Source organism: Bactrocera dorsalis, chromosome 3 (genome assembly GCF_023373825.1).
Source record: "Bactrocera dorsalis isolate Fly_Bdor chromosome 3, ASM2337382v1, whole genome shotgun sequence".
NCBI classification, from domain to species: Eukaryota; Metazoa; Arthropoda; class Insecta; order Diptera; family Tephritidae; genus Bactrocera; species Bactrocera dorsalis.
Window position 1 is genome coordinate 12,035,707 of NC_064305.1, and position 27,421 is coordinate 12,063,127.

The following is a 27,421-nucleotide window of genomic DNA, read 5'->3' on the forward strand; positions in this document are numbered from 1 at the left end:
TAATATTATATAATTTGTATATAATCTTGCCAAAATTAGTTTATTATATTTAAGTTTATGTGAAGAATAAATTCAAATTATTGTTTTATCAAATATTTAATTTAGTTGACAATTAAAAATAAACGAAATTCACGCAGAACAGTTTTTTATTTCGTTAATTCATTTTGTTGCTTCGATCTTATAGAATAGGTTTATTAATTTGAATACTTTTAGTTAATTATTAAAGCAAAAAGGATTGTTATGATTTTTTTCAAATATCAAAAAATACTGGTCTTATAAGCATACAGTGACTACAAAATTTAACAAAATAGGAAACTGTCGACGAAAGCTTAGCATTTGGCCAGACTTAATATAGTTTAATTTAAAGTTGGTACAGAGTACAGTCAAAAAAACAGTCCTTGCTGACTCTTCTTCAAAACACTTCACAAACAAATATACTATATATATATACTATATGCCATAGTGTCGAATATCGACAGCTTCTAGTGGAGAAAAGAACGTGCACAAAGCTTCAGCTAGATATCTCAAAAACTGAGCGACTATTTCGCATATATACAGACGGACATAGCTGCTGACAATTTAAATATACATTTTATTGGGTTTCCAACATATCTATCTGGCTGTTATAAACTTCGTGGTAAACTTAGAATACCCTATTTAGGTATTAACTTTGGTAGAATTCGCCCTTCAAGCAGAGAAGAGGAAGAGGAAGGCCTCCACTTCGTTGGAAGGACCAAGTGGAGAAGGACCTGGCTTCGCTTGAAATATCCATTTGGCGCCACGTAGCGAAAAGCAGAAACGACTGGCGCGCTGTTGCTAACTCGGTTATAATCGCGTAAGCGGTGTCTAGGCCAGTAAAGAAGAAGAAGAAGACCTTCAACTGTTTCTTTCAACTTTCATAAGTTTACAGACCACTAATATTGAGATAAAATTTGAGTTTTGGTTATAAAATTGTTATTATTATCTGACAGCGGTTTTCGATTTTTTTTTTGATGATACATTGTTTTGTATTTTAGGTGACGATATCAATTTTCTGGAAAAATGCAAAAATTATGAAAAATATATGTTCGATTTATATATATATGTCCTAGACAAATTTATACGCAAAAGCTCGTAAGCTACAATTTTATTAGCACAGTAGTCTCCTACATTATTGACTATTATGCCCATAAACATATCGGTTATATTATATTATACAATTTATATATTATATTGCATAATAATATTATATTATAAAATTTTTCTACGTTTTAATATTTTTTTTTTCAAAATATATACATATTACTTATTTTTAAGGAATACTTTTGAAAGAAAGAGATAGCATATCATTTTTGAAAATTTTCATAAGTAAATCTTTAGTTGAAAAATGAAGTTAGAGAATTCTACAGTTTTTTATGCGAGTTGTGCTGTATTGCGCACTGTTTAGAAAAAAGGGGAAACAGCATAATCGGGTATTCAAGAAAAATATAATTCAAAATTAAAAAAAAAATGTAATTAACTAAAAAGTTTAATTTAATTAACAATTAAATTTAATTTTTAATTAATTCAATTAAATTTAATTAGAAATTACATATTATATTAAAATTTTGTAATTTGTCAACTAATGTAAATAAATTCACATTTTATTTGTGATTTGTCAACAAAAATTATATTTATTTTAATCAAAACATAATATAAAATATGCGAAATTGAAAATGTGCCTTCTAATTCTACGAAAAGCTAACAGTTATTATAAATTTCGTACTCAACAGCAAAGCAACAAACATATGTAGTATATAATATAAACATATGTATTATATAATATAAAAAATATGAATACATATGTAAGAAAAAAGGTTAAATAAAGAATAAAAAACGTTTATAACCTAATAGTTTTGAAATAGATATGTGTATGTATATAAATAGAAATAAGCACACACAGACATAGATACACACAGACATATAAGTGTTTACAAAAGTGTAAATAAAATTACAGAATTTCATGCAGGCATATTGTACATAGATACAAGCAATTATCAGCAGACATATATACATTAACACTTACAACTACATACATATATGCATGCATGTAGCTAAGCGAGCGCATAAACCGCATTCGCAATACTAACACAGCGCTGCTAACTAGTTTAGGCTAGCATTAAATGATAAAATAAATCTAACAATGTTTATATGTATGAAAACGTCTGTCTGTCAGCACTGCAAATTATTGCCACTTCGTCAGTTAGCTGTAAACAGTACGAATATCTTTTACACAAATCAAACATTTATAAATTCACACAAAATTCTATTTGCCTAAAAATGTAAAAAAAAAAATTGTAAAACAACAACAAAAACATGTTTACATTGAATCATTAGTTATGAAATTATTTTGTTAGCAAAGTGGGAAAACTCACTGACATATGTAAACAAGTGCACTCATTACTAAAAGTGCATGACAAATACCTTTAATTGGCGCTGAGTGCAATAAATCATATTTAATGTTGTTTTTTTATATTTTATTTTTTTGTAACAACACTTCAAACGCTTTTATTTTATTATTTTATTTTACACGCTTCACAACTTAAATTTTCATATAACGCTTGTTTTGTATGAAAAATGTAGTGTTAGTGCGACGTAGCATACTTTTAGGGTAAACATATCGAATATATTGTATATTGAACTATTATATGAATCATAATTTAATAAAAACAAAGAGTCATAAAAACATAATTGTTTAATTATATGTTTTTAATTGTAATTATATGTATATTTTAAAGTATTTAATTATGTCACTGCAAAATTATTGTGATAAGCAGGCATCAATTGGATTGTGTTAGCAGGTAAGCGAAAAGCAATCAAATTTTGTTAAAAAAAATATTTTAAAGTTTTTTTTTCTTTTTTCTAGCTAATTATTATTATGTTTTATTTTTTAAACAATGTTTAATTATATTTCGGCAGCACCGATGCTATAATACCCTTCACAAATACAAAACATTACGCAAAGAACTTGATTTTCACCGCTCAATTTGTATGACAGCTATATGCTATAGTGGTCCGATATGAACAATTTTTTCGGAGATTGCACCATTGCCTTAAATAATACCTCATGCCGAATTTAGTGAGAAAATCTTGTAAAATGAAAAAGTTTTCCATACAAGTACTGCATTTTGATTGATCATATCGTATGACAGCAATATGCTATAGTCAACCGATCAGAACAATTTCTTCTGAGATTGGAGCATTGTCTTAGAAAGGAATCTATGCCAAATTTCGTGAAGATATCTCGTCAAATGAATAAGTTTTCCATACAAGTTTGTATGGCAGCTATGTGCTGTAGTGACCAAAATCGCCAATTTCGACAAATGAGCAGATTTTTGAAGAACTAGTTCGCGAAAATATGTACAGATAGACGGACGGATAGACAGACGGTCATGACCAAAGCGCCTCTTAGAGCTTGAAACTATCATCAACTTGTCGAAAATTGACTTCAACTTTGATAATATTATACATAAATACAATTGCAATCATGGCAGAACAATATGGAGGAGAGTGTGAGGAAGCTGTTGTTGCAAAGACATTATTGGAAAGCGGTGAAATCTCACACTAAAAGTTGTGCTTTGGCTTTACGAAACCGTGTTTAAGCCAATATTGTTCTATGGTATATTTACGGCGCTCGGAAAAGTCACATACACTAACAGCTAGAACGTGTTCAACGGACGGCTCTTAGTGGTGTTAGACTGCAGTAATAGTACCAGAAAGGGACACTCCGAAATAGTGTCTTACTTCAACTGCAACACTGATAACGTGGACCACTGCGTCGGGGATCCAACTTCTATGAGCATATCTTTATAGCTAAAATAATCTGCAGGGATCTGTGGGTAGAGCGGAGTTGTTGGAGAAGAGGCGCAATTAACTTTTTCACTGATAATTCCAAGCTCAATGTGAAAGTTGCTGAGCAAATCTTCTGTCGGAAACTTCCGATCCACTTTTGCTTCAGACTATCAGTTCACAGTAGTGTCTTTCATGCAGAAGTTGCAACATTCAAGGGAGCGACAGGTTTACATGCTTTTTCAAGTACTCCTTCTCATAATGAAGTATGCACTCTGATGGTAAGGCTGCTATACAGGGCCTATGCTCACTGGCAGTGAGTACAAAGCTAGATAGGGAATACATGAGCTCACTAGCAGTAACATCAAGTCACTTCCATATTAAACTTTTCTGTGTCTCTGGCCACAGTGAAATAGTCAGAAACGGTAAAACCGATGAGCTTGGAAAGTACACGCGCGAACTCAGCAAGCGCATGTCAACGACCAACACTTGTGGGGTTGCGAAAACCTACTTCTTCCTAGAATGAAACGTAAAAGGTCCATTGAACTGCTAGCTCTTAACAAAGTTCATATAGCATCAAAGATAGAAGTCTTAACTGGACACTGTCCAGTTGGCTATCGCGAGGTGAGATTAATGTCTTTCAAGTATGCCACTTGCCAAAGTTGCAATAAGGAAAAAGAGGTCTAGTTTCTCCTCCACTGTCCAGTTTTGGCCAGCCTACTGATGAAGCATATCGATTGCAATACTTTCAAGGAACCCGACCATATGGCTGAAATCATATTAGGTGCCTCAATAAATTTGTGACGGGGTTAAAGTGTTTTGTTGATATGCAACGATATTTTTGATACATGCCTGAGAGTTCTATGCTTCACAACGGGCAGACGACTCTAATCAACATTTTTTTATAGAAAATTTCGGTTATAAATCCCACAGACCAGAACACACTCAATAAGCACCCGTTATACACTTCGATCGCAACGTTCTTCACCTAAATCTCTGAACTGTCGAGATTGTAAAACACACTCCCTAGAAGTTGTCTATTGGTAACAATATTATATGTTTTATTAGCTTATACTTCCGAGTAGAGTTCGATACTATTTTTGGAAGAAAAACGTCATACACTCTTTTTACACATAGTGTCATATATAGTATACTAATGTAGATAACTATATATGTACATATGTGTAATATATCTACCTTGGTTCATCAAATTTCTCCAACAGCCATTTCTGATGCATATTTTCGGCGTCACATATATCCACAAGTAAATCTTCGCCATTCGTTGATACAGCCAAACAAAAGGTCGAGATAACATGTCTTAAGAAACGATTTGCTGTATCGTAAGTCCAATCCTGTCAAAATAAAGACAAAGCAGTGAAAAAATCAGCTTTTTATTAGTATTGCTGGAAGCTTTAAATCTCATACATACCTGATTTCCTTTCTTCCCATGGCAGAGAAATATTATCACAAAATTGCCGCCATAATCCAAGCAATAATTGCCGTGACGTACCTCGCCAGCATAAGTCATAAACCAGTGCTTTTTTGATAAAAATAATATTTACATACAATTTGTTTATTTTCTTCATTCATATGAAAATGTTTTCATCAATTGTTTTACCTGATTTCCTTCTTTACCATGACATGGCCATAGTCCAACTGGTAGTCCTGACATTGCTCGTCCATTTACATCTAAACATTTATTAGCGCCAGCGCCCAGATTTCTTATCTAAATGTCTGCAAGTTATTTTCAAAAAGTTCTGTGGGTAGTGCAGGAAGTCCTCACCTCTCCAGCGGAAACCGGGTTTTGGGGTATTTCAAGTTCTGGATATATATTTTGCAAATACCATTGGAAGCTTTCGCAATTAAGCCTTTTTCTTGAAGAGAAAAGAGATATTCATCACACTTAATGAGACGATACGATACTCAAGATATCTAACCCAGGATTTTTTATATGTCTTTTATTTTATAAGTGGAATTAGTTAGAGATAAACTTGATTGAATCTCTGCGTATTCTTCTTCTGATTTTTCAAAGCATCGCCAATCACCCAGAGATGACCTTCTGATTTTTTGATCCACGTTTTTTATGATATATAGCGGTGAGAACAATAAAGTCCTTGACAAATAAATTTCTAGGCTTAAACACAAAGCGGAAACAGAAACTGAAGTCAAGAACTCGTTCGTTTCAAAACCCTCTTTCGAAACGAATACCAAAATATAAACAAAAAAGCGCAGTTGTTTCAAGATGATGCCTCGATTGATAAAAAAAAAACCGAAGAGTCCGATCTTCAGTATTCCCTGCAAAAATCACCAGTATTTAACAAAAAAAAATCTAGCATATTTCCACAAACTGAGATATTATGAACAAGGATATGGATGAACAAGGGACACTGAAATTAATCCAGCTATGAGATCGAGTTTTGTTTTCAAAATATAAAAGATTCGCTAAAGATAGATTGTTTGGATCAGTGATATTAGATATTAGGAAATTTTTATATGGGAATTGTATTTTTTAAAGAAAAAAATAACACTTTCGACATCTAACAAAATAAACCTTATAACTGGAAATAAGAAGGTCAATCCAGACACGTAGGGACTGCTTCGATACTATATACTATACTAAACTTTCTATATGAAGGAACTGCAACTGGGCGCTGGCAAGCTCAAAACTAACAAATCGCCCAGCCCAGACGGGATCCCAGCAGAAATACTCAAAAAAATCGCCACAGAGCGACCTCTCAAATATGTATGTACAACACCTGCCTCGAAGCAGGAATATTTTATGAAAATAGGAAAAAACAATAACTTGTCCAAATCAGCAGGGAAAGAGGGGGATCTCAGCTTGCCATCAGCATACCGTTCTCTATGCATGCTTGACACAAGCAAAGCCCGAAACTATCGAAGAAAAAACAGAACTACTACTGCTGACGAACAGGAACATACCGCTCGTAATAAACATGCAAACGACTTAGGACATTCTAAGGATTCAAAATGCATAATAATCCTATTGACCTTCCAGCACACGAAAGAAAAACGGCTAAAGAAAGCAGCTGGAAATAACAAAATCCCAGTCGACCGAATAATGATACGAAGATGGGAGAATGAGAGTCGCGGCAGTTGGACGGAAAGACTTAGAAGAGATTGCAACTTGTGAACAAGCTGCTGCTTATGGACTGATGCTATGCGGACACGTATATTTCAGAAAGTATCTTGATAGTATATGTAATGTCGAAGAACAACCGACATTCCTATATAAATATGCGACAGAACAAACACTCTTTTCTTTTGGTGACCTACAAGTGACGACAGCTCTAACAATGCGGGATGCATTTTCTACCACCTCACCCGCAAAAAAATATTCCATATATAAATTTAGGCAAATTCGTAGTCTTCTTACCTCAGTGCGATTTGCGAAGCTACATTCCCGTAATCACCCTTGTCAAAATGTATGTTGTAATAAAAATATTTGGCGTAGTTATCCAACCAAACTTCAGCTAAGCGCACAGAGTTCCTATGTTTGTTATGTGCCACCTTTAAATATCAAGGAAAGTTATAATTTATTTCGCTCAGTCGTGAAATTCCCTCGCTAACATCATGTAAATGAATATTACATTATATGGAGCAGTTTGTCGAAAAATGTGTCCAACGTAAGAGCAGGGTATCATCTCCAAACTACCACCGCACATCCAAGTTTTAAATGATAATTCCAAATTCTCAGCACCCCAAATCAACAAGCCGGTGTCATAAGTGCCGAGATGTTCGAAAAATACCCGACTGATTGCGAATAGACCGCCAGGCATTGTGGGCGAATACACCGGCTCCATGATATGCTGTGCAAATTGATCTTCATGAGAAACGAGTTGAGCTCAACCTACGCACACTCACATTTCGACGCACACTCGAATTCACGCTTGGGTGTTGGAATCCATGTGAAAGCCAAATCCCAATCGAAACCGCCAATCAGCGTATCATCTACAGTCATGTACTCGAATGTCTCGTCATCGATAATCGCAATATTTGGATAGACGACTGTGGTGTAATTGCGCGCTATGCGATCCAGTAGCGGTTCCAGCCAACCTTAAAGAAATGGATTGGTTGTGTTGATTACCATTATTGCATAAATGTAGTTATAGTTGTACCCTCGCCGCACTCGCAATGCGAATCGAGAAACGTCAGAACCGGCGCCGTTGCATAGCGTGCGCCGAACAGTCGCGCTCTTATGAGACCTTGGCGTTTTGGCGCGCGTAGTATGTGCACCTTTGTGTACCTCTTAAAGTAGATATCGAGTGGTTCTTTCAGATGTGCTGCAAAATGAAGGTTTACCTCATTAGAATTGGTTCAAGTTTGACACGTCTACTAACTTAGTATGGACACAAAGTGCAACGGTGAGCGGCGCTTTCAAGAAACGGGTTTATGTCAGACTATCGACTTAAGGATTTCTATGAATTTGTATAACATTTAAATATAATAAAATCTGTACTCTTTTAGTCTACAGTTGCTACTCTGTAGTCATCTCGTCGCTGCACCATGTCCACTATCTTACCCATATCTGAGAAATCATCAACCAAGATAATGTTTTCAATCAGCTCTTCTGGAGATCGGTTCAGCACTGAGTGCACCGTTCGTAACAATGTTGACCAGGCCTCATTGTGGAAACAAATTATTACGTCGGTCTTTGGAAGATCTCGCAAATGACGATCGGGTTGTTTGCACCTGGTAAGATTGATAATTGTTATTGCCGTTTTAATTTTATGTCGATATTGGGAAATAAAATATAGATTAATGGAAATATTAGGCAAGTATTGTGCGAAATTTTTGAAATTTGGAGGTTATACTTTTCAATTTTCTAGAGGTGAATGGAGTCCCTCACGATTTCAAAGACTGTGTGAAAGATACTCGTAATATAGGAAATACCTAAATATTTTTCAAGGGAAACCCAACTCGAAAGGCTCAATCCACCTTCCCAGAGACAGGTTACGTTAAGTTAGTCTGATTGGTTAATGAGCCACGCATTATAACGTCCATAGCGAGCCTTTGACGATAACCGCGGCATCTAGTTTATAACCATAAGAGGTTCTAACGTTACGCTAATAATCCAAACCACTAATTTTTATGCTCTTCACAACTCTCTACTTACCAATCATGCCGCAGATCTGGCAACGTTCGTTGCACCGAAATCATATCGGACACATATTGATTGAATATATTATTCTGCCAACCCTCATCCACCGCTTTCTTCATATTCTCTGTCATGTTTGCGGGCAAATGAACCGGTTTACCCAACTCGCCAGGTGCATTATTACCAATTGTGGACGGAGACTGAGCACTCGATGCTTTAAAGATCTGTGGAGCTAATATGAAAAATCGTTATACTCGTAGAATACACAAAATTTTAAGAAGAAAGAAGGAAGAAGCGAGAAGTAAATGAAGGCATTTTCTTACTTGTGTCTACTGCAATCACTGTCTTATCCAAAACCGCATTACTGTGGCGTAACCGAAAGCCAGTTTCAAGAAACTCCGTGCTCTCGCCACCCGGTTCCTCGTTCATATTCGGCGTTTCAGCAAAGTCTGGCGCATGTACAGCCATTTCCCGTAGCCGTTTGTAATAAATTAGAAGCATATATATAGTCACTAACACTATAAGTTTGACTACTGTTAGTGGGTGGCGTATGCTGATGAGTTTTGGAATAAGTCGCATCATTCTGAAAACCCCTTTGATATTTGATGGAAAATAGTCAAAACTGTTAGAAAATACGGATCAGGAATTAATTTCGAATAAATTTTCGATCACTACTATAAAAGATGTAACAATAATCTAGTTTACTTTTGTGAGAGACTTCTTTGTTTTCTTTACGTCCAGAGTTCTATTAACTAGACCGTCGATAGCTCTTGCCGATTGAATTATGGAGACTGATTTGTTTAGCTCCGCGTTGGCAAAACTGCTTTATTTCGAATTTCGAACGAGAAGAAAGATACTTGAAGTATTATTTATATATTTTTACTATGATATTGTAATATCACTTTGTGTGCTCAGCTTGAGTTTTTCACTTATTTTTCGCTGCTTCAAAATTCTATATTTTCTATCCGCTTCGATATTTAACAAACATCTTTTTACCGACCTGCAACCGCTTAAAATGCCGAAGTACTTCAATATCTATTATTACTAAGCTTTCTTCAACTGCTTGGGGCATTATTTACGCTGATTAGTAGTATAGCTTAGTGACGCTTATTAGCGCTCTCAACTTATGCTATTTCATGTATACCCTGCAAATGTGTAACTGAAGAGAGATATGTACATTTCCAGGTACCCACATTTTTTAAGAAAAAACACAGAACCATCAAATTTAACTGAGAATGTTTATTATGATTACAAAGAACATTCTTTGGCATTTATTTTTGGAAAATTATCTCTTTCAAATGTTGGCCACGGTTACGTCTTAGATGGTCCATTCTTAAAGTCCAAATTTCGATGACTAGTTCGAGCATTTTGACTGGTAACTGGCGCAAAACACATGCGATGTTTCCCTTAAAAGCCTGAATCGAAGCGGAATTGTTCGCATAGACTTTTTATATCCCCACATGAAAAAGTTTAATGATGAGGTGGCCAATCGACCGGCCGAAAGCATTAAATTATCTATTTCCTAAAGTGTTCGCTCAACAAATCCATTGATTTGGTCGATATGTGAGATCTTGAGCTTCAATTTCTGGCATCAAATAGTCGGCACGATAAAGGTTGCCATTGACGGTTACGTTTTCACTGGCATTACTTTAGGAGAAATATGAACCGATGATTTCAACGAACCAGAAGTTACACCAAAGAGTTGTATTTTCTGAATGAAATGAAAGCTCTTGAATACCTTTAGGTTGCTCTTCGTCTCAAATGCGACAATTTTACTTGTTTACATACCCATTGGGCCAGAAATGGGCCTTATCGCTGAACAAAATTTGGCTCGAACGGCGGATCTTCTTGGAACTTTTCAAGAGTCCATCGAAACAATGTCGCTTGGGAAGGTCGAGTGGCTTCAGTTCAACTAAACTATTATTCAATTGGTGGAAAAGTAGCCTTAAATTAAGGAGCTCAAAAGTGTTTCGGAAGAGTTTTCAACTCGCTGAATAAACTATCAAAGTTAAACCTTGCTCAAGACTAGTCTTACACTTTAACCAGTGAAATATTTCAAAAGAGGTACGACAAAGGGATCTAAATGCCTGAAATCGTAAGCCAAACAGTAAGCAGAATGATTAGCGCCTTTTTTATACCTAAAATATGCACGCTTTGTTATATTTTATCGAGAGCAAAACGGCATTAGAAAACTCTTATCATATCGTAATGATAAACAGCACTTGAAACATGAAAACGAATTGTTTGAATAATAACGACCTCACGTTGGTTTGTTTTGTTTATTATGAGTCACCCAGTACCTTTCACTGACACAATATATGCACAGATGTCGCTGTGGGCGTTACAGTTACAGTCGTCACTACAACCAAAAGTACAGTGGTACTTCAAGCGTTGGTTGGTTGATGAGAAATATAGAAAAATGGGTTAATACAGTGGCTTTTAAATATATTTTACAAACCCATACATACATACATGTATATTTATCTGGAGAAGGACACTCGGAAAGACTGTTGCTAAGAAGCTTGAACGTGTCTAAAGAGAGGCTCGGACTTCGTGTTTGCTAACCAGGCGCTGGTCAACGAGCCACACCTGTGCTACTCTAAGATCCTTTTTGCCTAGAGTAAAACACAAGAGATCTTTTGAACTACTTGCTCTTTGAAATGTCAGGGAAGGACACATTGTCCAATAAGCACTTATGCAGTAAGGCTAAAAGCCTTGACGGACGCAATTAACTTAGGTTGCATGGGAGAAGGTGAGGTGGAACATCCGGGCACTTTCTGCTCCATTACCCAGCTTTTGCAAGGCTGAAGATGTATCATCTCGAGGGTCTTACCGGGAGACACAGCCGAAACTGACATTAGCCGTATCGAAAGGACCATAGTCTGGTCCTTTGACGATTGAACTCTTAAAGTAATCTAACCTTTACCAACCAGTAAATTTGGATAAATCTAATTTACTACAATCGCTTTGGAATGCACAGTGGCAAACAAAAACTAACTTACTAATCCAATCGTATTTAAAGGTTAACGGGTTCTTAGATCCAGATATTACAAGAATTATGCTTCCATAAAGAATTTGAAAAAAAAGATATATAAATCAGACACTATATAAATATACTTTTAAACGCTGGACTTTATTTTTATCATTTCCTATTAATCGTATCGCATGTCACATTAAACACCAGAGTTCTGTTTGATCCAAGAGCGCAGTGCACCGATGTAAGTGTACATAGCCGGTTTACCAGCTGCGCCACAACCGAAACCCCATGACACGACGCCAAAGAGTTTGTTATCCACTGTCAATGGACCGCCAGAGTCGCCTTGGCAGGCGCTCACTTGACCACTTGGATGGCCAGCACACACCATACGATCCGTAATGCCGGGAATGTTCTTCGGATTGCAGAAGTCACGACTCCACAACTGCACGCGGGCATACTTCAAGCGATTGGGCAGCTGCAAATTACCATTGACAGCACCAAAACCGCTGATAGTGCCAACCGTGTCGGCCGCGTGATTCGCCTCCATATCAGCCAATGCAATCACACCGATATTATCATCCAACGTCACCGGCGTGCTCAGTTGTATGAGCGAGAGATCGTAGTCTTGTGTCTGCTTATTATATTGTGGATGTATGATGAACTTGGCAATATCAAAGGACTTGCCATTGCGGGTAAGCAAATCCACCGTACCGGCGATGACGCGCATTTGCGACGGACTCTGTCCAATTGTGCAATGGGCGGCAGTGACAATCATAGTAGGCGATATGAGTGAACCACCGCAGTGATGACGTCCGCGCAGTTGTAATGAGACCTGGTGCGGGAACTGGCCCAGCAGCGCAAAGTTGCCGCCTATAATACGCGTACTGGCGGCGGCAGGTTCAATGACGACTGCGCCGAGGCAGGCCAAGCTGAGTAGCAGCAACATTTTTTTGTAATTTAAAGATAATAAAGTTTGGAAAATTTTTTTCAAAAGGCTCGCGTCCAAGAACTCAGGTAAACTATGTGCTATGCAAAGAATGTTGCGACTTTTATACTCGTAGTCGTCGAATTCGCCTATAGCTGGATCGAGCATTAGAAACAGCTTTGTTGTCTGTCCCTGAACTAAGTGTTTGTTTTTTATTTGCTTACCTCGAGGAAAATGAGGCCAAGTGTAGCGCTGAGAAACTGCCATCCAGCTGTTTGTGTAAATTGGGTCAGCATTTTTGCAATCACCTTACGCAGGGGCAATGACTACCTGGTACCCTACTGCGTAGTAGGCGGCTCCGAGTGCTTGTTAAGTTATAAATGTTTGTAGGATTACCCGCTTACCTACCTGGAACCAGTGGGTTGCCTATAAAGCCATTGCACTTGAGTTAGTCACTGTGCAAATATTTTCCTGCTGTCTTCTATAGTGACTGGAATCATGCTGTGCGGCCGTTATCTTGCGCTGAGCGACATTTTGCGCCAACAACTGTTGAGATTTCGCAAAAGAACCGTCAAACAATCGGACGTGCAAATATGTTTTTTCATGCGCTATTTTATATTTAATTTATTGTTGTTTTTTGTACAATTTTAATATATTTTTGCTTTTAATTGCATTTTAAATTCTTTCCCTATACTTTTTGCAGCTGTTGGGTTCAATGATTCCGGTACTATCTTTGGAATATTGACTTAACGTTTACCCTCACTTTGCCCATTGCAAATCATCCAAATATTTTGCCAACGTTCGCGATTGTAGATGTCTTTATAGTTCTGCACTGATACGAGGAATTCCTGAAAGAAATGTTAAGAAAGTATTAGGAAATAGGAAATCCAACTCCATGGCTTTTAAGGATTATTCAAAGTTCCGAGCTCGACTTAAAATGTTATATAATTGAGAATCCTCACCGCATTTGAGTTGGAACATGACCTTTAAGAGATGGAACTATACCCTTGAAACCAAAAAAGAGAAGTCAGAAGAAGACGAGGATATAGGGTTCGGTACCACATTTGAGTTGGAACATGACCCTAAAGTAATGGAACTATACCCTTGTAGCTAAAATAGAGGAGTCAGAGTCAGAGAAGAAGACGGCACTATAGGTTTCGGTCTCTTCGACTAAAAGCTTCAGACTAAAATTGATTAAATCCACTAGATCCCTAAAGATGTGATTGGAAACCTTTCTTTTTTAGTTAAAATACATAAGAAAGAATCCTTCCAAACTTCGACGGATAATAACTTTAAGAAAATCATAATAACAAGTATAATTTTACGAATCAAGACTTGTCTGTAAAGCTTGAGGATTGATTTGAAAGTAAGATAAGGTTAATGAAGAACCATAAACTCTAAATACACAAATCTAAAAGTCGTTCTTTACTATTGGGTTTTGAATATGGACGCTAGAAAAGTAGATCGATAAGGACAGCAAACGACGTCATATTTTTCCCGTTCTTTCAACATTTCTTTTCACTAAGGTTTGCCTTTTCATCATGGTAAGACATACGATCCAACAACGAGGCGAAATTGTTAAAAAATACTATCGAAATTTGGAGTCAGTGGTCTCAACTTTAGGAGCGCTACCTATTTATGGTCGACATAATCGTCCTTTCAGATCAACAATGGAGCTTCTAGTGTAAAAATTCGAATCCACAGGCACAATAAAAAATGTTTACATGCCAGTGAGACAAAGAAGTACCCGTAGTGCCAAGGATATTGCTGCCGCTGGCGCATCAATTCAGGAACACCTAAATCGGTCTCTCACACGTCGTTCTCAAGCGTTGGACAACTCTGTGACGTTGTTGTGGCGAGTTTTGCAAAAAGATCTTGGCCTACATCTTTACAAGATCTAATTGACGCAAGAACTGAAGCCGCTTGATAACCAGAATCATCATATGTTCATGAATTGGGCTGAGCAACAACTTGAAAATGTTTAAAATTTTCAGCAAAAAATCATTCGCAGCGATGAGGCTCATTTCCAGCTGAATGGCTACGTCAATAAGCGAAATATGCGTTATTGGTCAGGCAGCAATCCTCACGTAATCCATGAGTCAGCATTACGGTTTATGTTCCGGCGGCGCCATTGGACTGTACTTCTTCCATTATGATCAAGACCGGCACGTTGCTGTGGATGAGAATGACTATCGCTCGATGATAACCAAATATTTTGGCCCCGAATTGGATGATATGGACTTGAATTATATGTGGTTCCAACAAGACGTCGCCACAAGCCACACATCGAATGTCATAATCGATTTATTGAAAACCAAGTTTGGTGAAATGGCCCAGTCAATTGGCCACCCCGGTCGTGCGATTTGACGTTGTTAGACTATTTTCTGTAAAGCTACGTCAAGTCTATGATCTATGCCAACAATCCCACGACGACTGATGTACTTCGTACGTATATCGAATGTGAAATTGTAGCAATATCGGCCGATTTATACTTGAAAACCGTCGAAAATTGGATTCAGCGTCTGGACTTCTACAAGCGTGACCGTGGTGGTCATGCGAAAGAAACAGAGTTCCACACATAATGGCATCGAATGTACTTTCATAGGAATAAAGTATTTCATTACCTTCAGTACTTTTGTAACGCTCTTATTGAAAACCCCGTTATTTTCTATTACCAATCTACCTTAAGCCTTCTTTTATCTCGTGGATCTTCCCTTCCGACTTCCTCGCAAAAGAATCGAGGTAAAATATATATTGTTCATAATACTCACCGGCCCAAAAAGTGTTTGCACGACTACGTTCTCCGCCGCAAGATTCTTATTAGTTGGGACATGTGTGATAACCAAAGCGGTGTTGCTCTGAAAGAGTTAGATGAGTGCTAAGCTTAAGGTGTGCTTTAGAAAATATATTAAGTGGAGATCTCATTATCTATACAACCTACTAAAGGTTCAATAATATTGATTAAAGCCTCTCTAATACTCACCGGCACTGGCGCACCATGACTCTCGAAACGCTTCTTCGGCTCAATATGAGTGCAAAACCATTTTGTATATGCCGAGGGTATCTCCTTGCCAGGACCACAGTTCTAAGCGATGTACGCATTAACAAAAATTTTTTTCCAAACACTGACTTAGTTAGGAAAGCTCAAAACTTACACTTTTTCTACATAACCCCAGTGGCAGATTGATTTCGCCCCACTTTCTCGAATCAAATGTGGTATAAATCATGCTCTTCAAATCCGCCGATTTCGGTGCACTATACAGCAGCAGCATATCATCTTGACTCTCCACACATTCCAAGCGAAATTGTTGTCCATACTTGATCACCTCATTGGTGCGATCCTTCTCATCGCCACTGACTATACGAAACGAATTGCGCACACAGGGTGTTACCGACGGCGCGATGGTTATCTCACACTCTTCATTGATATTCTGACTATGCCGCACAACGCGCTCATTGATAATGACTGAGAGTGCGGGCTGTGCCTTGACATGCTCTTCGCAGATATTCATTTTCATCGGCATTAACTGTACGATGGCGCCGAAGTAGACATTCTCTTTGGGCGCCTCCAATTCGATGGCTTTGTGAAAGTTGTCGAAGAGTCGACGTGTCTTCTCCACCAACAATTGACCGCGGTCACGTAGGCTCTTGAAGGCTTGTACTTTTTCCTGTTTGTAGGCGTACGAGAATTAATAGATTTATGACATAATAGTAAAATCAGCTCAAACCTGCTCCAAACAAATGTCCTCAAACCAATTGCCAATGCGCACCACGGGCCGATAACGTGCGGTCGGTATCATCGATGTCATTTTAAATTAATTGTTATAAAAATTGTAACTAATTCTTGGTATTTGAACAATGTAAAAGAAAATTATACAAAATATTTGCGAAGTTGCTTGAATTTTATGAAAATAAATAAAATTTTAATGTCTTTTGTATGCGAGTTTTCAAAAAAAATATTATGAATACAGTTCGAGTTAGTTCTGTGTGGGAATAATCGTGCTTTATTGCAAGCATCAAGTATCGATAAAGTAGTGATTGATAGGTAGATTCCTTAAAATAGAAGGTCGCAAGGAAGTCCGCCGTAAGATTATGCATTTAAGGAATCATGTTGTTGTAACGCCATAATTCTGCCGAGTTGACAGTCCTTGGCCGGAAAAAATCCGGGTCAGTTCCTGTTACGTAGACCCGACTGTCGAGGAAACAGTATGTACTCATGAGGTTCAATATGTTTCCCGGTGAATCCTAAAGAAGTTCAATAACTTGATTTAGAATAGTGAGAGCTATAAAAGACATCCTGTCCCAACTAGCTGAAGACTGTGCAAGTGATAATGTTCCAACGTAGCACCACCACCACCACCACCACCATCTAACACGCGAGCGCTGTATTCCAACGATTACTAATATAAAGTGATCTTAAAGGTGCGATGACTGTACTAGGTTTCTCTTGACTAAACTAGAAGAAAGCATTTTGATCTATACATTATCCAAACTAACCGAAAATAATTTGTGGTACGCAGGTGATTTTTCAAGGCCTACTTCTTCTTCACTGACGAAAATATCTCTGACGCGGCTATATCCGAGTTAACAACAAACCGCAGACGCTTCTTCTTTCTTCGCTAGTTGGCATCAATTCGAGATAGCAAGTGCAGTCAATTCCTCTCCACCTTATTGGTCAAAAGACGTGGAGGTCTTCCCATTCCTCTGTTTCCACCGACGGTTACTGACTCGAATACTTTCAGAACTGGAGTGTTCTCACGAATCAGGACAATATGATATTGTCTCTTGATCCGCTGAACTATGTCAATGTCGTACGACTCATCGTTCTATCGACTGCGGTATTCGCCGTTGTCAAAGGTCAAAGAGCCATAAATGTTCCAATAACTTTTTTCTCGAATACTTCTAAGACAGACTAAACCCATGATGTCATTGTCCACGCTTTCAAATCATATAGCAGAACGGGGATGATGACGGACTTGTATAATTTGGTATCTGTTCTTCGAGAGAGGATTTTACTTCTTAATTGCTTACTCAGTCCAAAGTAGCGTCAGTTGGCAAGAGTAATTGAGCATACATCTATTCCTCATTTTTATAGTTTGAAGAATGCCATACTTTGGCATGACATGGTTATTATTAAAGTTTCTCTACTATTTGCGGTATCTATGCTGATTATAACCTTAAAATAGAGGTTTATCAAAGTTTTTCTTTATTTTTGATGATTCGTACCGTTTTTCTATATTTTCGTTTTTGCTCAGACACAACTTGAAACCCTGGACATGATAAACTGGTTATCTTGTGATACATTGCATATTTGTGCATAGTTTTATAACAAGCATCTCAAGCAGAGTCAACAACAGCTGAGTTTCCAGTAAATCTACGTGATTTGGTCCAAATAAAGTAATGCCGGCTTCTACTTGTCAATTATCACGTACATCGAACCCATGCGGCATCAACACCCGCGCCAACCGTGTACATACGATTATAGCTCTCAGTATGTGAATATAATGAGCATGTTTCTAGGAAACTTCATACTTACGAGCCCCTTTAGTAAACTTTTATGTAACGGAGTGTTTTCTAAAACCACAATTTTATGAATATTAAGTAAGTTAAGTAATACTTAAGCAAATTTAAAGTTCGTTGGCAAGGAAAACGGCTATTATGTGATATTATGAGCATCAACAATAAATATATGATTCGTGTGCAATATTGAATAAGCCACTCGTTAAATAGACATTAATTAGAGAGACTTAAACTGGCTAATGGTTTAAAGCGAAAAATGCTTTAGCGCTTGCCTGAAGTACTAGTCGGATAAAAGTCGCTTAGATAACACAAAGTCTGTAATAAAAGTCAAGATTGAATAGTGAGGGCGGTGAGAAAGCTCAATATTAAAAGCAGTCAATTAGCAATCAGTTTATAGTTAGTAGGGTTATCGAGCGGCTTAAATTTGTAAGAAATGGTGAAATAATTATTCTAACTCCCAGCTCTCAGAAAATCGAAATGATAATAAAGCCATACATAAGTACATGAATGAGAAGAATAAGAGAACCTTTACAATTGTTCGCCATTTTTCTCTAAGTAAATATTTTAGTCTTGAGAACAGTCATTTATTTGGGTTTCGATGACCAAACTAACATTTGTAATTTTGACTCAATATTATAAATTTTAGAAGCTGAGAGATCTAATCTCAAGAATGGATTGAGGCCATTAAGACAAGAAAAAATCTTCAATATGAAAAAGCATGAAACAAAAAATAGTGGATGACAGTCAAAACTACCTTCTTAAAATAAACGAGTCGGAGGACCGATTTAATATGAAAGGTTTGGGAAGATCACCTGGGCCGTAATTAGCAGGCACCAGAGAAACTTGAGGTTAAGAAGTATCTAGGAGAGATCATAGAGACAAACGTGAAGTTCCAAGACGCAGGTAAGGAGAGAAGAAGATTCAAACCGACCTTAAGAACAAGCCCGAAGTTAAGAGTGAATGTTCTTCATATGATAAACCCGCCTACAAGCAAGGTCGCTTCTGCAGAACTGAATTTAGAGACAACGCGGCTCTAGTTCAGGAACCGTAGACAGCTTAGGGAAACATGATATCTGAACTAAACACGTCAACAAATTATACTAGTACATACTTACCGAGTGTAACGAACAAGCTGAGGATAGCCATACTGATTAAGAAAATTATGTATTCGTATGTAAATTGATTTAAGTGATGACCTGATAGCAGTAGCCCTAAAGAATGGCTAGAATGAGAACCTACTCCTGCTGATGAGAGGCATATACGCGAATGTGAACCACGCAGTATGGGTAACGGAGATACCAGCGAAAGGGTTTAATCCTTACCAAACTTTAGAATGATAAGTAATCGAGCTATAGCAAACAGAGGGAGGAACCGATATAACTATATCGGACTGGAGAACGTTGTGATGTGCTTCGTAAACCCTTGTTTTCTGATAAGACTTATGTGAGATTTTAAGTATAACTCTCAGACCTCAGAAGTTCTAAAACCACAAAACTGATATTTGTACAGTAAGTTAGTGATAGAGATTATAATTAGGCTCGTGAAATATGACTCAATCTTGGAAATAGAGAAACGGACAGTCACTCTCAAAAAGCGTGCACTCCAGTACATGTATAGCGTAGCTCGACGACGCCCTGGTGGAACAAGGAGCACGGATCACTTAGTGTTAAGAGGCTCTTCGATCAGCCAAGAAGAAAACAATGGGGAAGGAATGTACAGATGCACATAAGGAGCTTTAAAAAGAGATTCGTAAAGCCAAGAGGCTGTGGTGGAGCTTGTGCAGCAAGTTGGAAAATACAAGCAAGGTAGTTCGGCTTAGAAACTTACTATCCAAGCACCTGACTACTCCTGGGCTTTTGCGCAAAAATGTGAATAGTGGACTGGATGCAGACTCCACTCCATCCATGGAAGACCTGGGCAGTGGACTGGATGCAGACTGGACTCCATCCTTGAAAGACAGGATGCACACTGGACCCCATCCTGGAAACCCGTGGTTAATGCGCATTTTTTATGGTGTACGGACGTTACAAACATCTAACCTGTTAAAGATAGCTTAGAGTACGTCCCCTCCGATATCATAACGAAGAACTAAATATTTTTTGTAATGAGAGACTTCGTTACTTTCGGTATTTTATCAGGCACGATGTAAAATATATCAACACCGCTGGTACCTTGCCTGATAACAATATATAGAAGAGGTTTAAAGCTTAACTATTCGTCCGAGTGAGGTGAGAGTCGTACGCATACTGAAGGCGTGCAAATAATGTAGACTAATAGGCTGGATTAGGTTAGGTCAGATGGCTGATCCCTCGGCATGGCGGAGCAATCACACTTAGAGTGTTTATTCAGTCCTTTGGGATGTCACATGAAAAACGTCTATGGCTAGATATTAGCTATCGGCAAACCGGCCTGAACCAATAAGTTTAACCTTATTCCCGAGCGGAGTTGACATTTTTACTTGTTTTGATGTGCGTTCGACACAAAATACCCTAGTGCATGACGTCATGGGAAGGCTACATTTAGAGTTACTGCTAGTTAGTTAGTTAGTTTAACTAAAAATCAGCCAACAAGCCGATCAAGAAAGCGAGTTATACTTATCTCTCTGACGAATTATTGTCAGCTGTTATATATACATACTTGTTATGTTTACATATTATGTATATATATACATATATATGTATATTATTACAATGCATATGCACTAGTATATGTGGACCCACATATGTATAAATACTTCATTCTCTGTTATCGACACTGGCGATATTCACGTGATGTGCTGAGACCCCTACGTTCGCTGCTTGCCTACTTATCACGTTCGCTATCTAGAGAATCTCGTGCTTGTTTCTAGCAACTCAATTGCACTCAAAGAACATTTGCTGATAGCAGTCGGCATTTTTGTTGTTGTTTTATTGTTGTTATGAAAAGTATAAACATTTTTATGAAATATATTTATTTTTTGCTGGCTTCCTTTTATTTTTCAAAAGCAGTTTAATACTTATGCAAGTATGTGTTCGTCGAAGTTTATTAGCTCTAACGGCATAGCGGGTTAACGGGAACATACAAACATATATATACATATGCATATATGTACATATATATTACTATATATATTTGCATTTTGTTACTATTTTCTAGTTTTCTCCGTATGCCGAGGTTAATAGATTTATTAGCGGCAGTGATAAGCTGGCATATTAGCAGACTAGATAGTAACCTGATCCAACAACTCATGTGAGACAACTGTATAAATACTGCCGATATGTGTGTTGTTGTAAGTAAGACAGCACCACTTTAGGAGGCTTGTGTAGGTGACAGTTTAGCTGTTAGACGGTAAGCTGTGTGCTCTGCGTCAACAAATGAAAATGTTATAAAAAAGGTGAAAGACAATTTACGATATACATACATACTTATGATGAGTGTGTACTAACCTTAAATAGAAAGTAAGTTTTGTTATTTGATACGTTGAAAAAAATCATTGACTATCAATTAAATGGACATCAGAAGAGATTTTGACACAAGTTTTTGTAAGGTTTTTGATACATCTTCTTCTTCTTTTTAGCGTAGAAGCCACTTACGCGGTTTTAGCCGAGTTTGCAACCTGTTATTCTTCCCATTTTTTGGCGCCAATTGGTGGTTCCAAGTGTACCCAGGTCCTTCTCCACCTGGTCTTTTCAACAAAGTGGAGGGCTTCCTCTTCCTTCTTCCCCTCTTCTTCCCCAACGTGTACTGCGTCGAATATTCTCAGACCTGGAGTGTTTTCGTCCATTGGAATAACATGACCTCGTCTGCATAGCCGCTGTCTTTTAATTCGCTGAACTATGGCAATGTCGTCGCATATCTTATACAGCTCATCGTTCCATCGAATGCGATATTCGCCGTTGCCGAAGCGCAAAGAACCATTAATCTTTCGCAGAACTTTTCTCTCGAAAACTCGCAACGTCGACTCATCAGTTGTTGTCATCGTCCATGCCTCCGCAACATATAGCAGAACGGGAATGATGACTGACTTATAGAATTTGGTCTTTATTCGAGAGAGAACTATACTTTTCAGCTACTCGCTCAGTCCGAAGTGGCACCTGTTGGCAAAAGCTATCCTGTGTTGGATTTCAAAGCTGACCATTGAGCCTTACTTTATCCAAAATAAAAACTCAACGGTCATTAGAAGACGATATCGATGGATGTGAGCTCAATATGTCTGCTTGTAAATATGTGAATATGAGTTTGACCGTACGTTCCTAAGCAGGCCAGTCACTTTATCAAACTGTTAATCCATTTTTCCAGTCTTTACAAAAAAAAAAAAAAATCTTTGGAAACTTGACTGACATTATCTAGTTTTGCAAATCTTTAAACTTTACTAATTTGATGTTTTATAAAGTTCTTTGAGATGTAAAAACATAGAAACTTCAAATTTAATGAGGAATGTACATTATCAATCGAAAAAACATGCTTTACCATTTATTTTTTCTTTCAAATGTTGACTGTGAATATGTTCCAGGTGGTCCATTCGTTGAGTCCAATTTTTTTTGACTCGTTCGAGCACGTTAAAGGCGCCACGTCTTCTATATGTCAGTCCGAGTTGCTGCGAACGGCGCCGAATTGATGCTCCACGGCCTTCGTGTACGTGTCTCAGCTACGGCTGCTATATTTTCTTCACTGCGTGCTGGACGTAGTCTATTCGATCGAAGACATTTCAATAATGAATGTTGGGTCTCAAGATGGGTGATGGTGTGGCGAGTAGCACGCTCAGTAGGCCCATAATTGGAGTGAAGCACGCGAAACAAATTCTTCACAGAACATGAGTTTTTGTAATAAAGTTGAACGATTTTAAACGGCGTTCCGTCATAAGTCTTTCCATGATGAAATTCCAAACAATACTACACAAAACAAAAAAAAAACATGACAGCTTGACACGAGTCACTATAAACTACTGAAAAAGTTTAGAGGTACCCTTTAGGAGACTGTTAGTTAGTTTTTCTTTCAAGTTTAAACAGAGCTTAAGAATTGCCATTAAATATGGCACACTCTGTAAAATTATTTGTATAAATTTAAGAATATTATATTACAAAGCCATAAACTCGGCCTAAGTTTGTCACTGCTTTAATGACAAACAACAAGCATCTAACAGGAGCTTTCGACTGAAAATTAGCAAAATATTTGCATAGTCGCACCTATGGCATTGTTTAGTTATTAGTTAAATTATTTTTATTTAAAATAACTACGTCAATTTGGATTTTATTCGTATTGTTATTGTTTTCTGAAAAAATTTATTGCTGCCAAAGCACCAGTTTTTCACATTTGTTTTTACAATTACCATATTCAAATGATAATTGTCAATTATCACAGTAAATCGAAGAAAACAATATAATAATAACTGTAAATGAATACTATTAACTGTGAATGAAGTTCCCTTAAACTATTTGCAAAAGAAAATAAAGAAGTTTTGTTTTCACAATTGACTCAAGAGGTTCTATAAACAAAAAATTTGAATAAATACATACATATGGAAGTCAATACTGAATTTTTTTCGAAGGCTTTATTTTTATACATTTTTACCAGCATGGCCTACAAAAAGATTCTCTATTGTTCTCTTTCTGGTAGATATTGGAAGTTCAGTTCAGTTTGAGCGTATTCGTAATATGACACTTTCTTCCGAACTTGAAGAGTGTCTTGTTATCTAATTTTGATATATCATCTAGTTCTTCGAACTGCAAAGCTCCTAGATATGCAAGACGGGTTCTAGATAAGGCTTAATAAAAACAAAGAAGCTATTTCATAGTCTCTTCCATGCCTATTTTCTGCACTTTATGCATAATGCATATATATTATACAGGATTTATCCGGAAAGTAATAGGACTGAGTCAATTAAAAAAAAAATTATTGAACAAATCGTTACAATTCTTTAAAAACTTTCAAAACAGGCTCCTTTTGCGTCGATGAAGCGCAACTTCCAAGCAGTGACGGCGTCACGGAAGGCATTCTCCGAAAAACTCTTGAGAGCCGAGGTGCATGCTGCTGGGAACCCCTCTGTCGTCTCAAAATGCTCGCCTTTTTGGGGAGCCACACCTGTAGGGCGGCTACGGAAGCGTTGGGATGCCGGTCTTGGTTAGGTAGCTGTTCACAAGAAAGGCGGTGTGAGCCGGGGCGTTGTCGTGGTGCAACTTTCAATCGGTTGCGATGCCTTGTCGGATCCGATTGACCCTTCGATCTAAAAAGACAGTGAACATCGTTTTCACTTTGGATTTGCTCCAGTCTTCATCAGCGACCTGTTTCCGGCGCTCAAAAGAGGCCTGGTGCCACCGAAACTCACCACTTCTTGCCAAAGCGACACCTGGATAAGCCTGCTTGTTCATATCAAACGTGTCGGTCGCAGATTTACCGAGTTTCACTCAGATTTTAATCGCGTACCTTTGTTCTAACGAACGCTGCATTTTCGGCTATCAATACTCATAGAAAAACGTCGCGCGAAAATGTTTATCCTGACTCTCCAGGTGCTTGAAGACAAGACATTGTGAGTAAAAAGCTTCCGTGTTTTCCTTCGGGCCTCTTGCTCATTATCTTGGCAATCCTACCTGTCCTCAAGACATTCGATCTCACCTGATCAGCCTGTCAGTCTTTTCGGAAATTTCATTGTGTTTCGGTTTTAGAGACTTTGAAGCCTACTCCTAGTCAATGTTTAAATATCGGTCGGTTGCTAAAGGGGAGTATATGGAAAGTATAAGCAAAAAGTAGATGCAATATATAAAACTGACCTTTAGTAATGAGCTTTCGAATAACATATTCTAAATTGCTACTATTCGAGTGTTTCTTTAAGAGTACTGCCCGCTGAGCACGTGACAATTGTTTCACACTTTTGCGTAAACGATATTGATCACACAGCTGGCACATGCTTACTGATACCGATTGCCAGCAAAGTTTGTCAAAATTCAGTATAGAGATAGTAAGCTGCTGGTAAACTTGTGTGGGCCATAAAATATGCCGTCTGCCAATGCCTGTTATAGAATGGGACTAACTACCAACTACTAAATGTGCGCAAAGGGAGAAATAAAAGGTTTGAGATAATTTAAATAATCGCACGCTCACACAAACAAAGGCACATTTTAATTACTTAATTAACCACGGCAGTCGCTGCTATCAGTTGAATATCAGAAGTTTATTAGGGCCACTAAATAACATGGTCAAGTGAGCACTTCGATTTACGAGCCTCTATATACGAATCATACGTAAAAATCTTAACGATCGTGGAACGAATTGATTGAATGGACATTTGTATGTATTGGTATATGAGAGCAGACTTTCGATTTTCAGTAATCGGTATTATAGCAATGCATATGTGTGTGTGTTGTACTGGAATATGGCACCAATCGAATTAAAGGTTGTAAATAACTCACACTTATATATACATACATACATATTTATATATTTTCTAAGGCAGCCCTTCATGTTTCTGGTTGTGGTTTCTGCAAATCACAGTGCGAATCGTTTTTATGCCCTGAATAGGGTACTATATAGTACATAAAGTTTGATATGAAGTTTGTTGCACTCAGAAGAAAACGCAGGAGACCCTATAATAACTATATAAATATAGTACAAGTTTATATGTATGTTTATACATATAAATGATCAGCGTGACGAGTTAAGTCGGTTCGACCAAGCCAGTCCCTGGGATTATGAGATTTCGATCTGAACTTTTACACACGTCATTTTTTTGCCAAAGAGCTGCTCATTTTTCGAAATTACCGATATCGGATAACTATAGCATATAGTTGTCATACAAACTAAACGATCGAAATCAAGTGCTTATAGGGGAAACTTTTTTATTTTAAGAGATTTCTTCACAAAATTCGGCGTAGATTGCTGTCCAAAGCAGCGATTCAACTTTCCAAGAAATTGTTCAAATCGGACTACTATAGCATATATGTAGCTGCCATACAAACTGAACGATGAAAATCAAATCCTTGTATAGGAGGTGCTTTTTTTTGAAAAAATATTTTCACGAGATTTGTCACAGATTATTATTCAAAGCAGAGGTGTAACCTCTCAAGAAATTGTTCAGATCGGAATACTATAGCATGTAGCTGTCATACAAACTGAACGATCAGAATCAGGTGGTTGTATGAAAAACTTTCTCATTTGACGAGATATATTCAAGAAATTTAGCACAAATTATTGCTCAAAGCAGAAGTATAATCTCTCAAGAAATTGTTCAAATCAGACCACTATAGCACACAGCCGCCATACAAACTGAAATATCGGAATGAAGTCCTTGTATGGGAAACTTTTTCATTTGACGAGATATCTTCACAAAATTTGGCACAGATTATTATTCAAAGCAAATGTATTATCTCACAAGAAATCTTGAAGATCGGTCGACTATAGCATATAGCTGCCATACAAACTGCACTATCGGAATGAAGTCCTTGTATGGAAAACTTTCTCATTTGACCAGATATCTTCATGATCATTTGGCAGGAACTACCTACCAATATAACGGTTCAATCTTCCAAAAAATTGTTCATATCGGACGACTATAACATATAGCTGCCATACAAACAGGGCGAACTAAGTTAAGTTTTTGTATATAAACTTTTTTATTTCTGATAAGTATTACAGCTTCGCTGCAGGTGAAACTATTTTTTTTTTTACTTTTTGGCGATGTAAACATCGGCCTGTTGCTAACTGTAATCGCTCGATCACGTGCTGCCTGCACTATATGTGCTCGTGTTTATATTTAATGCCTCTCGTGAACGCCTCTGCACCTCTGCCATATGTTTAATTTCCATATTTGTTAAGTACTCCATTTGATTTTCCCCTATTGATTGAAATGTTAAATAAATATGCCTCAAAAATAGCTGATAATAATAAACAATTGCTATTTGTAGATGTTGGAAATTTATGCCAGTCACCATATTGTGTGTTAAAAACGTGTTGCTTCTCAAATGTGATTATGTAGGCGCAACTTTGCTTATATAATTTTTTTATCAGCTAGCAATATAGATTGGACTTTTATATATTCAATTGATTGGGTTATATTGACAATATTAATGTTTGCACAATATGTAATCAGCTCTTAAGAAAACAA

The 27,421-nt window shown here is 37.4% G+C and overlaps 3 protein-coding genes across 3 annotated transcripts; all 3 read right to left on the reverse strand.

Annotated features, from left to right (window-relative positions):
- Window positions 1-4,800: 4,800 nt before the first annotated feature.
- On the reverse strand, window positions 4,801-9,513 carry LOC105226711 (putative polypeptide N-acetylgalactosaminyltransferase 9). The gene is made up of 11 exons (XM_049451751.1): window positions 9,247-9,513; window positions 8,942-9,155; window positions 8,348-8,517; window positions 7,944-8,108; window positions 7,702-7,881; window positions 7,416-7,648; window positions 7,202-7,335; window positions 5,591-5,681; window positions 5,426-5,533; window positions 5,237-5,344; window positions 4,801-5,159 (listed from the first exon to the last, which is right to left on the reverse strand). The coding sequence occupies exons 1-11, from the start codon at window positions 9,503-9,505 to the stop codon at window positions 5,001-5,003; spliced, it is 1,821 nt and encodes a 606-aa protein (XP_049307708.1). The 5' UTR covers window positions 9,506-9,513; the 3' UTR covers window positions 4,801-5,000.
- Window positions 9,514-12,053: 2,540 nt separating this feature from the next.
- On the reverse strand, window positions 12,054-13,274 carry LOC105226684 (trypsin-1). The gene has a single exon (XM_011205687.4). It carries the CDS (start codon window positions 13,090-13,092, stop codon window positions 12,097-12,099), a length of 996 nt encoding a protein of 331 aa, XP_011203989.2. The 5' UTR covers window positions 13,093-13,274; the 3' UTR covers window positions 12,054-12,096.
- Window positions 13,275-13,417: 143 nt separating this feature from the next.
- LOC105226685 (cilia- and flagella-associated protein 161) lies at window positions 13,418-16,838 on the reverse strand. Its single transcript, XM_011205688.4, has 5 exons — window positions 16,554-16,838; window positions 15,981-16,493; window positions 15,809-15,910; window positions 15,597-15,683; window positions 13,418-13,673 (listed from the first exon to the last, which is right to left on the reverse strand). Exons 1-5 carry the CDS (start codon window positions 16,632-16,634, stop codon window positions 13,572-13,574), a joined length of 885 nt encoding a protein of 294 aa, XP_011203990.1. The 5' UTR covers window positions 16,635-16,838; the 3' UTR covers window positions 13,418-13,571.
- Between the last annotated feature and the right edge of the window lie 10,583 nt (window positions 16,839-27,421).

Bases quoted from the DNA above. Each gene is read 5' to 3' on its own strand.
- LOC105226711 (XM_049451751.1), bottom strand. From the start codon at position 9,505: ATGATGCGACTTATTCCAAAACTCATCAGCATACGCCACCCACTAACA. The intron at 8,109-8,347 runs GTAAGATAGTGG...TTCATTTTGCAG, and splicing joins TGATGATTTCTCAGATATGG to CACATCTGAAAGAACCACTC. The intron at 5,160-5,236 runs GTATGTATGAGA...TTATTTTGACAG, and splicing joins ATGGGAAGAAAGGAAATCAG to GATTGGACTTACGATACAGC.
- LOC105226684 (XM_011205687.4), bottom strand. From the start codon at position 13,092: ATGGCAGTTTCTCAGCGCTACACTTGGCCTCATTTTCCTCGAGGTAAG.
- LOC105226685 (XM_011205688.4), bottom strand. From the start codon at position 16,634: ATGACATCGATGATACCGACCGCACGTTATCGGCCCGTGGTGCGCATT. The intron at 16,494-16,553 runs GTTTGAGCTGAT...GCCTACAAACAG, and splicing joins AGGACATTTGTTTGGAGCAG to GAAAAAGTACAAGCCTTCAA. The intron at 15,911-15,980 runs GTAAGTTTTGAG...TACATCGCTTAG, and splicing joins TGGGGTTATGTAGAAAAAGT to AACTGTGGTCCTGGCAAGGA.